At 37.2% G+C, this 11,969-nt stretch overlaps 1 protein-coding gene across 7 annotated transcripts in view; it reads right to left on the bottom strand.

Moving 5' to 3' along the window:
- GABRB2 (gamma-aminobutyric acid type A receptor subunit beta2) overlaps positions 1-11,969 on the bottom strand; it is a 229,586-nt gene that overhangs the window by 17,804 nt on the left and 199,813 nt on the right. For 6 of the 7 annotated variants that reach the window (XR_013929983.1, XR_013929984.1, XM_080399297.1 and 3 more), the window contains one exon: positions 2,697-2,747. The exons of the other annotated variant lie outside the window; for it this stretch is intronic. Coding sequence is in view for 4 of the 6 variants with exons in the window: in XM_080399297.1 (XP_080255423.1) it covers positions 2,697-2,747 (51 nt within the window). In the remaining 2 variants the exon portion in view is untranslated. The remainder of the gene's footprint in view (positions 1-2,696; positions 2,748-11,969) is intronic. 7 annotated transcript variants of the gene reach the window in all.

Below are 11,969 nucleotides of genomic sequence, written 5' to 3'. Positions count from 1 at the left end.
AGAACTTCAAAATAATCCATTTATAGAAAACAAATATAAGGTTATTTAGGAAGTTCTAATCCTCCTCAGTCTTCCCTCCAAGTACATCTTTTGAACTGTGCAGTTACAGATTATAGTTAAAAAAAAATACTTTAAAAAGCCATAATAGCTAATGAGCAGCTAATTCAGCACACTGACTTAGTGATGCTAGTACAGATATACTCCAGGCCAAATACGAGATGAAACTGTGCCAGAACTCCTTTAAAAGTAACTCAGTCACATTATTAATCATGTATACAATATACACCATAGTTATTAGTGAAGGTGCCTTAACTGTGACTTCTGTGAGTTCCTAAACAATAAGATGGCATTAGTCTATTTTGTATTGTTTAGAAGCCAGCAGTCAGCAGCAGGTACCTTGCTGCACTACCCAGTATAGCATCGTATTTGCTGTTATTAAAAAAATCCCTACGTAATATTTCACATGGCACGGTGACAGAACTGGGTGGAAAACCCAGCGGTTTTTAGTAACATCCACTGCACAGCGTTATGAACTGGGAAGTCAGTTACTCACCAAAGTACTTCGGACCTACTGAAACACTGCCATTTGAGTGATTACATCTGTTCAAGTGATGCATAAAAACTGACATCGCTGAGATGCCAGATTTCCTTCCCTCTCTTCACCCCCCACCAATCTCTGTGAGTTTGCACCCCTCTAGTTTCTTTATATTTTAGTTTTAGATGAAATGTTGCTTGCTTTTTCAACAAAGCCATACAAAATATTTGAATTTTCTAGTGTGTCATGGAATTCCGTCTTTTTTGAGAAGCACTAGAAAAATGGGAAAGTTGAGCTGGAACTCAAGAAAATATCCTTTAAGGCCTCCATAGGATGGTGTTGAGCATGGTGAGGAAGCACTGTGTGCCAGCCAGGCAGGTGGTCCAATCAGTTCTCCTCTGCATTAGACAAAACTAAGACAAAAAGAGGATTCTGCTACTGTAATACAAACTAAAGCAAACATATGCAAATCCTTTCAAATAGATCCATGAAACTTCTAAAGAGAGCTTTCAAATATTTTCTTATCATGAGTGGAGCTATTTAGAAAATTCTTCCATGATATTCAGGGTAAGAAAAAATTGGCTGTCATTTTTGGTATAATATTTTAGACAAATAGCAAGACTTTCAGTATCCTGGAAAGAAAAGCAATTACAGGCACTTGGCATTCATTGATCCCAAGGACAAAAAATAAGGAAAAAAAAAAAAAAAGAAAAAAAAAAAAAAAAGAAAGTCTCTTACAAGAGGGGTGCAAAGCCATTTGGAAACTACATTTTTGATAGTTTCACATAGCCTTAAGAAAAGAATAAAAATTTTAGTTTCCATGACATCAGGGGAAGCTTGGCATAACATCCACTAATACAACGGTTTTACCCCTTAGCCCAGAGGGTGGGTTATTTTCACCTCAATGTTGTGCATGCTAAGATACTATCTTTGGAAAGATTTTAGTGCCAACAAATTGGTTCACATCTTAAATCTTCTTAGGATGAAACTACTTTAAGCATTTTATCCATTTGATCTGCAATGATATTAGAAATTTGAGTGCTGTTTACACACTCATATACTTTCAATGCAACACAAATGCAAGAAAAACCATTTTAGTCTACTATAGTCAGATACAGATAGGCTTTACCGACATGATATCACTCCTTCAGTTAACTTTTTGATTTGATTCTTTTGTCACTTCTATTCTCATTTCAGTAAATTTCTTAACACAGCAAATTGTGGCAGATATCTCGTAATCTTGGCAGCAGTTAGTAAGATTAGCGATGCTGAGCAGAAAAAACATTTGGCAATATTTTAAACTACCTTCTAGGGCAAAGTGTCTTCTTCTGCACATATCACACTGATATCAGAGTTGGAGCACAGCATTTTTCAATATTTCAAGAATTTTTCAGGAGAAATAATGCAAAATTAGCGATGGGCGAACCTTCAAGTGTTAGAATAGCCAGGTAAGCACCACAGAGGTCAGGTGCTTCTTAAGCACTAATGTGACCCTCCTGCACCTGGAAGAGTGGATTGAATATAACAAGAACTGCATTTTTCATGGTATTTTGAATTCCCAATCTGAAAAATTCCCCAAGCTCCAATCCAGAAGTAGAAATGAATGTGAAAATAAAAAATAAACAACAACAAGAAGAAAGAAAGAAATTAACCTAAGTTTTCAACCTTTGACAAAAGGTTCCTTGTCAGATTAGAGAGAGCTGGGAGTGTTCTTTCCATCAAGTAGGTTCGCCCAACTCTAAATAAAACATGCTTTTGTAACTAAGTGAAGCCTGAGATAGAATGACAATGAATTACATTTATTGTACACAGCACCGCCCATTCAAAAGGATCCCAAAGCGCTTTACAAGCATTAGAAAGAAGAACCACTTCACTTCCGAGTGAAGTGCAATGTGGTGACTGACAGTGCAGAACAATACACTACATTTTAGTCAAGGCAATGGAGAATGCTGTAGCCAATTGAAACTATGGGGTGGGTGAGTGGTGGTGGGGAATGTTAGGTAAGCAGAACAGTTACATAAATTGGTATTTGGCCAGGTGCTTGGGGTTGAGATGACCACGCTATAAAAAAGTGCCATGGGATCTTTAATGACCATAAGTGGTCAGGACCTGAATTTTAAAGTCTCTGAGGATACAAACATTAGAAAACAATGAAAGATACCTTTGTTGAATACATTTCTGGACAATGATATGTGCCAATTATTCTTCTGTCCTGCAAGTTAATAAAATCAAGACCAGATTCCTTAGAGATAAGGCAGCTATTATCTTTCATTTAAAATTAAAGCACTCTAGGGTAATAATAGGACAACTAATTAAAAGATATAGGGACCTCTAAGCCAACAATTAGCATCGGTATGTTCTGGCTTCAGAGGTGCTGTTACTGCCTTGCTCTGCTCCTCAAGGTAACATAACGTTGTGATGTAAATGTGTTTTTTCCAGCTGGTCACTTGACCAAGGAAGACATGATGATATGAAAACAATTGTTAAAATTATTCTGGGGGAAAAGTAAGTGTAAAAGTGGTTTCAGAAGGAGGTGGAAGAAAGTTAAAAAGATCTCTTGGTGCTGAAGGGTTGTTCAACCATAGAACTAGACTCTTTATGGTGAACAAAAGAGTTCAAACTTAATGGAGAAATTCCCAGGGACAAGAAAGGAAGGGAAGATGAATATGAAGAAAAAAGCAGCAGCAAGTACCATGGAAAGAAAAGGTGAAAGCAGAAGTGGAAGAGAAATGACTGGAGCTCAGCAACCATGCAAGAGGGTGGGGTTTTTATAAATCCGTCTTAAAGGTGGATGACAAAAATATATGATGTAAGTGATGTTCACTTGTAGGTCCAGGTCAACTGGAAGAACAGATGACTCTGGAGCCTTGAAAGAGACCACAACCTTTTTGTTGGCCTCAAACAAAGGGAATACAAAGGAAAGTGTAGAAATGTTACCATTATATATTCTTCCTGCTACCTAGAAACTCCAAAATGATGGCTTTCTTGAGGAATTCCTCTTACACCAATACAATAGCAACTGTAAAATACAAGGCAATTACAACTCCCACACACATACGTATGTACATTACGAATCGTCCAAGGATGACCAGATCTCTGAAACTACTAACATCGACTAAATCAGCATCTTGGTGATAATGCTTTACTGTTATTCCAAACACAGCTTTATAGTAGGAGGTATATTTATAGCGATGAATTGGAAAGATAGAATATTGACATTTTTCCTTCCTCATATACTGTTTATTTTCATCTATAACCTTCAATTACAGGCAGGTACTGATGGCTCATTCTAGGCAGAATGGCTCAGAAACCATGGATAAAATAGACAGCAGGGCTGGAATTTCTGATGGAAAAACCTTGTGAAACAAAACAGTTGTTAATTCAAAAGTTTTTGTTAAGTAGGGCTGCCATTAGTTAAAAGCAAAATACGGTGAGCTAAACCATGAAGGGAAAAGAGAAGTATACCTAGTCTGTTAAAAAGATTAACACCTGAGATTAGAGGTCAGCAGTTATATCCTGAGATTAGGGCTTAACATTTATATGTCCTGTAAATCGACATTTTTAAGAACTGAGGGACAGAAATAAAAATCCCTTTTGCAATGAAGACCAACATGACATGCCTAGACATATAATTTAATTTGTTATAGATAAAGACCTTGGTACTATCTATAGCCTAGCTTCCCACCTCTCAGCAGCTGAGATTTCCTTGGAAAACCAGTACCATCCCATTCCTGACTAGTCACAACATCTCTGGCAAGATTAGATGAAGTATGAAGTGCACTTTACATGTAATAGGGATCTTCCACCTCATCAGCAAAGTCTGACTTATTGATTGGGAACCACTGATGCCTGGGGACTGCACTGACTACACAAGACAACGTGTGGAAGGCAGATAGTCCTGTATAAGCTGCTGCTAGGTACGCTCTGGAAGAAAAAAGAATTAATGATTTTCAAATGGCACCTGCTCAAAGCTATTACAGGCATTTTTGACACTATAAGCAAGTCTACTGAGATAAAGCTATATGAACTTATAAAGCACAAATGCCTGATGTTTCAAAATATCCACATTTGAAACAGCCCTAAGAATGTAACAACCGCTGCATTTCCATTGTCTGGACAGCACCAAATTTATCGCCAGTAGCACAGTAACTGTTGATGAAACCATGGATTGGCTCAGACTGCATCATACACCTAAGATTTGGGTCAGGCTGATTGGTTTCAGGCCAGAAAATCCAGAGAAACTCTGCAAATTAAATCAGGGTTTTCTTTAGGATCTTTTAAAGCCTAAAAATCTAAGCAAAAACCCAAGAGACCTGTGAGAATTTAAAAATAAAGTGAGAGAAAGTGCAAGATCTGCTCACAGAGCTGCAACACTGTTATAACTACTTATAATTTGACTCCTAGGCATCCAGTTTTACCCTCTGATACATGTCATTCCTTAATCACTATCATTAGGAACACATCCACAATTTAGCTGTAAGGATTGTACGATTCTGGAGAAATGGTTGAAAACATACACTTTCCTTTGGCATCCATTACTTCCACACAAGGTTCCCTACTTAAGACATTCAGAATAAGTGCCCACATAAAATGAAAAAGGCTAAAGTATCTTTGGCTTGATGACATTTGAATATAAATCAAGAAACATGAACTTGTTCAAACTGATGCACAGAATCTAATGTTCTAAATGAAAAGCCAACAGGCAAAATAGGCAAAATCAGGACTGCTGTTTGTATTATGGCACAGAATAGGAAAAAATGGAGAAATGGTCTACTGGTGTCCTGTCCTCAGCTTGAACCTTACACCAACATCTTCTAAAATACCCCAAAATCATCCCTGGGGTTTTGGGAGTAAAGGAAGATAAATAACCTTAGCCCACCAAAAAAGAAAAACAGAGTACACTGTGATTCTGTAGAAAAACGTCTTCTCCTATTTCACTTTTGGACGAGATAATTCAGTCCAATGCAAACCCTGGTAATGTGGAAGGAATAAATTATATAAGTAAGGCCATGATGTTGTACTACATGTAATTTCCATTCGAGTGCAGCAAATATAGTTGATCATAAAAAGTAAATAGATATCTGATGCAGGAAATGAGCTCGTAACTTTACTTAAGCAGATACATTAATTTAATAGGACTTAAATATAAGGTTAGCCACGTTTTCAAGTGATTTCCTGTGAATGAGACTTTCACTCTCAATCCAAAACCAGAATCATGCATATACGCATAAGGAGGAAACAATTTTGGTTTTTTTTTAACCTGCAAGAACTTATCACAGTGGTGGAGCTAAATATTAGTTAAGGAGAATTCTAACTGGGAAGTCTTCAAATTGGAATAAGGTTCGTATTGATGAAATTTGAAGGTAGTTGCCCTCCTTTCTGGAAATTTCAGGTACAGGTTTCTTTTTCCTCCAGAAGATTGCAAAACCTTCACTCAGATCAAAACAGTTCTTTGTAAGTGATTCTATCTTAAAAATCAAACTCTTCCATGAAAGAAGAAACCTCTCCTATGTTAAAGGTAAGCATCAACGACTTCTCTAGGAGAAAAGTTGAAAAAAAAAAATAAATCTTTGAACTTTCTGAAAGTATTTATTTTTACAAAACAAATTTTATAAACAATAGAAGGGGAAAAATATCAATCTTTCACTGAAAATTAACATGAAGGAAGCAATGCAGAACTGGAATTTTTAAAAATTCAGTTGCAATTTTCAACGACAATTTTTTACCATTGAGACATTTAGGAGGAAGCAAAGGCAAGTGCTTTGGAATAGAAGTCTTCTGGGGCACCAGCTAACAACAGCTCTAAATGCTACCATTTTGGCAAGAAACAAGGTGTTAGGCAGCCCAGATTCTTATTAATACTGGTCTGGTGAAGTATTTGTTATTTATTTGTTGAAATATCATCCCACTTATGTCTATATAATTAATGATATTATAGGTGATATAAATGAATAACACATCAGCAAGAACCTACATCCTAAGAGGTGCTCTCTTGCACCTGTGATAAATACGACCAAAATTTCATCAAACGTTCTTTATGCCCATAAGTCTCCTGTTAGGCTGTCTTACAAAATGTACTTTAACAGATAGACCTAGCACCAAAAATCTGCTGCAGAAATATAGTGAAACTGCTTATACAAGATAGCTTCATGAAAGACGTAAAATGAATGGAACATCTGATCGTCATCATAACTGGCAAAATGTCTAAGATGTGATTTGGTGGATCTAGTTATGGTTTTGATATATGAACTGGAGAGTAAAAATAAGGCTGATAAGGTTGCTCCACTAAAACAGACTTCTGTACAATACATAGATGTTATTTTTCTTGTTTGAAGTTAAATCCAGTGTGCAAAGAACTATACAGCATATACTCGTCATGAGAGAGGGTGGACTGTATGGCAGTCTGCCAGTGTTTTATCCGTCTGACCACGATATGCTCACGTCTCAAAAGATTTAGGCTTGTGATTTTGGGGAACACCAGCAGCATAGTCCTTGGGGCCAACCCAAAAATTAACATGGCCAGAAGCAGCATGAGGGCCAAGGAAAAACTATGGGAGCAGTGACAAAGGCCAGATAAAACACTGGAAAGAAACTGATTAATTCAACAAAAAAAATAAAAGAAAAGCCTTGAGGTTTTCCCGTGGAAAATCACAGATGAGTTTTAATTATAAATAAAATAAAGATGCCTTTTTAACTTTTGACAATGAATTTCTGAACTAAAAAAGATCTAGAAAGCTACTAGTTATGATCACATTCAGTACTGATCTAAAAGCCTGAAATACCACCAGTTTCATGGCTATAATACTGCAAGGCTCAGAGGACTAGTCCTGACATTATTAAAATGAAAAGTTTTCTGCTTTAAAATAATAATAATAATCGGAATTTGTTGACTGAATTAGAACGTTCCTATTTGTATGCTAAGAGTCTGCTGTTCTGGGGAGAGTCTAGTGACAAGACTGAAGAAACTTTGTTGCCAAGACATGGTTAGCCATTTCAAGATTTGTTTCTAAGTAAATTTCTGTGTTTGCAAAATATATACCAATATTATGCATCATTGCAAATTTTGTATTATACTGCAATTGTTTTTGCGTATGCATTAATTCTAGAGAAAATAAAAACTGTATTATAGTTTTCTCCCTGACACGTTGGGGGCTTTTTTGCTTGTAAATTTAAACCAAACTTGAGTTTGACTAGTTAAACATATTATAGTCCTATAGCAATATATACACACACACACATAAAATATAAAGATATGGACAGTAGAATTTCAGAACACATTTAAAATGATGTAAAAAAGACTGGGTTTTTTGGCAATAGTATGCAGTTTGTTCCTGACACACATAATTTTATGGAAAGAAGAGAAATAAATAGTTTACTAACAGGCAAACATGGTAGGTGTTTATGTAGAATATGAACGTGTTCAACTTTGTAAAAGTTTCATAAGATACATTTCAGGAAGGGTGATCTACTCACAACTGAGAAAGCTATTAATGAATTAATGAGACAAAATATAGCACTTTTTTTTTTAATTGCAGATTATTGCATATTGTATATGCCTCATGATATAAAAAGGAAGAAGAAATAAAAGCTGAAGAATCATCCCTGCCAATAGCTAGCCCTCTTCAGACAACACCTACGGGGAATCATCTTTTGGGTCTTCTCCGGCTGTATTGTCAGATACTTTAATAAACAAGAGACTTTCCAGGCAACAACTTAAACTTACGTAAGGGCACTTTTTCTACCCAGAACTGCTGTATCTTGAAAGTATAAACCCTCAGAATTCCATCTAGCAAAACGTGAGCTAAAATCTTCCATTTCTGAAGACCTTCATTTCCAGTTACCTGCAGGAACCTTCAGATACTCAAAGGACACAGGGACAGAAAATGGCCCAAACAAAACATTACAAGGAAACAATCATGTTGATATAGGCTATATGACCTTTACTGTTGCATCCTTCAGGCCAGCCCAAAAGCGTTGTTTCTGACATCGGTATTACCAGCAAGTTGAGTACATTTTGAGGCCACGAGAAGGACGGGCACATAAGGCTTTTTGTACATAGCTTTAAGATGCATGAAGTTTAGGGAGAAGGCTCAACAAGTTTTTTCGGTGGGGAGGAAAACTAAATTGAAGTCTCCCACACTTCTATAAAAAGGAAGGGAGATGTAAGAATAAACAAGACAGATTTCTATGTTGTAATTTAATCTTATATTCTCAATTCTTAAGACTACTATCTAAGGAGTAAAAAGATATATTCACATATATAGACATTTAAGTCTCTACATATACACGCACATACTAAAATTTAGGCATACTCTTACCAATCCTAATCTTTTTCCTCAGTTATGTGAGAAACTGACTCTTGGTTCTCTACATGCAGAACTCTGGGAAAGCAGCTAGTATCCAAAAGAATAAGTAACTAAGTGAATTAACTGATAAACATAGGGCTTCATAGTCCAGGAGGACTGTTTCATTAAATTTAACATACATGTATACAAAACAAACCCTAATTCTCTTTAAAAAAAAGAATATATGTAAGATAGTATTCAATTTGTACATGTCTAAGTGGATGCCTAATTCATATGCTCCATTGACAATATTTTATTATGAATACTGCCAGATATGTTATTCCTAGGTTGCTTGGGCTATTCTACTCATTAACCTTGCTCTGTCTTCACCCTCACGCAAGACAAGCAGTCTCTGTGGCATGCTGCAGGGAGCCTGCACCGTGTCTCTCCTGGGAATCAGAATGTTTCCACTGTTGGGGACGAGGGGAAGATTCTGAGGGGAAAATATTTTTGAAATATTGGGGAAAAGTCTTTAGAATGTGTTGTAACGCAGCAATTTTGGGGGTATTTAATAGTGTTGGAATTATTAAATTGATTCAATCTAGGAACTCTTATAGCCTAAAGAGCAAACAAAAAAAAAGGTAAAGCATCATAATTAATAGTTACGGATAGATTAAAGATGGGCAAAAACTAGAAAAGAGGGATTTGAAATATGTATCCCCCTTCTTACCAGTTTGAGATACTACCATTCTGATTATGTAAATGCTTCTGATATGAATTTTGGATCACCTGAAATCAATTTGCCCTAAATAAGACACAAGGATGCATTGCTATCTGCAAAGAGAAACAAAACATGATCATCTGAGACACTACAAATAAATCAAAGGGGCTGACAAACAGCCGTCTTCTATATTGTAATAGTATATTTACCACTTACTGCCACCCTAGCATACACAATCCAGTGATCTCAAGATTCAAGGCACAATTAGGTTACGTTCCCTAATACATAACATTTAAAGTTACAACTTATTTTTTGGATAGAAATTGGCTGACTCATGGCCATTCAATTAAAACTTGGCAAACTCTTTAGAGCTGATGTGTTTTGGGAAATTAATTCACCAAATTCACTAGCCAGGCACGCTTTCTGGACTGCAGCTATATACATTTCTTCTACTTCACTGTACACAGTTTGCCTTCTTTGTGCCTTATTTCCCCACAATTTGAAATAATGATATAAACTGCATTAATGGATTCTTTTTTGCAACCAAAAGTGTATTTTAATTCAGGGTCACAGGTGGATGGCAGGTTTGTAGATGCACTAGAAAAGCAAAAAGGATAATGTGCTTTAAACAAATGGAGTGTACATGCACTGGTCTTACATTAATTAAACATGGCATTCAAAGGAGCACGGCTGCAGAAATAAAATCTCACGCAGATGACTTGACCTTTATTCAGATGTCATGTGGAATACCACCACAGACCGTAGAAATAAATCACCTTCTGACTGCTTCTGCAAAGTGCTGCAGGATAAAACTAGAACTTCCTCAAATTTCACTCCTATCAAATCTCTGTTTTCAACAAAACACGAAGAGGCTGCCCAAGCACCCGGTGCTATTTCATTTGCAAGTTTTTTCATGGATAAGTCACGAATGTAAATTTAGGAGAAAGATTGAGCTTTTATAATCCATGCCTACTTTTATTCCATGTCCTTCTAGAAACTGTGTAAGGAATACTTTCCCACCCTGGACCAAGAATCAATCTCCCTACAGTTTTACCCGTACTGCAAACCAAAGCAAAACTCTCCTCGGAGGGGAAAGGAAAAGGATGAATACTTTCACTGAAATCTGCACAGTGGCAGCATTAGCTCCAGTGACATAGAGCAGTGAGGATTTGAAATTTTAGACTGAAATTTTAAGAGCTTAGTGTTTTAATAGCCTGTTCTGTTTATTAACTGAGTAGTGCACATAGTCATCTTAAAATTCCTCTTTTTTTCCAAAGCCTTTTACATCTTGTTGTAAACATGTTTCACATGCTTACTCATGTTTTATACTAGAAGTACCTCTACTGCGTAGGGTTCAAGGTGCAGTTCTATATAATAAATACTGACTGGTTTTAGGTACCTTTGCAATAATTCACCCTCGCTAGAGATGCATTATATGTCTTCTTCAAATAGAAACAAACAAATATTGCTGTGAACTGAAAAGGCCAGAGGCAAGCCAGCAGTAAATCAGCAGGGAAATAAAGGTATTAGCCAAGCCTAAGCTAATGAACATTGCTTTGGAGCACGGTGTATTATCTCAGGCCTGCAGCCCTGTTAATGTATCTTTGCACCTTACTCTAAAAACTGAGAGTGACCTTGTCTGTTGGCAGTGCACTGGAAACTGTCACAAACCGGCCTGCAAGGGGCCACATGGATATATCAATGGCTTCACACTGGCTCGAGTCAACACACTTCACCTAATCCCACCCCTCCTTTCCAAAAGAGGCATCTATGGATATGACAGTGGAAAAACCGCACAGGCTCTTCCACTTATTCACTAGTAAAGTGATAAGTTTGGAAGCTGTCGTGGGAAATGGCAGGCAGCAAAGTAATATTCGAGCTGACTGTGCCATTTCCAAGTGTGCCACTGTAATGGATGGCACTGTTGGCACAATGGAACGGAGTATTCACTCCTGCTCTAACAGCACGCACACCTGAGCCAGCGACTCTGAAACTGGACCCCTGGGAAGGAGGATGCTGTGGCCCCAGTTCCTCACCAGACTATACAGTGTCCAGAGACTCCATCCTCAGCTGCCCAGTTGCGTAGGTGAAATAATTAGGTGCAACTACTTGTGAAACAAGTAATTATATGGTCGTATTTGTCTTAAAACCCTGATAATGCAGTGGAGTTGTCTGAAAATGAGAGGTCTGAGGACAACTATTCAACTTTTCTAGTTAAACCTTGTCAGACTCTTTTCCTTGATCAAAAACTTGTAGGGGAAAAACGCAGCAGCTGAGACAGCTTGTAGAGGAAGAAAGTTACCACGTTAAGTGCAGCTGAGGGCAGGTTAAGCTTCTGCTTGTTCTTTCCGTGCCATCTCCTCTCCTTTAGCAACTCCGTGCTATTTTAGCTATAACAGTGGGTCAGGAGGGCAATGAATTGCAAAGG

This window comes from Falco punctatus (genome assembly GCF_963210335.1).
Source record: "Falco punctatus genome assembly, chromosome: 8".
In the NCBI taxonomy this organism is placed as follows: Eukaryota; Metazoa; Chordata; class Aves; order Falconiformes; family Falconidae; genus Falco; species Falco punctatus.
This window is presented reverse-complemented; position numbering and strand designations above follow the sequence as displayed.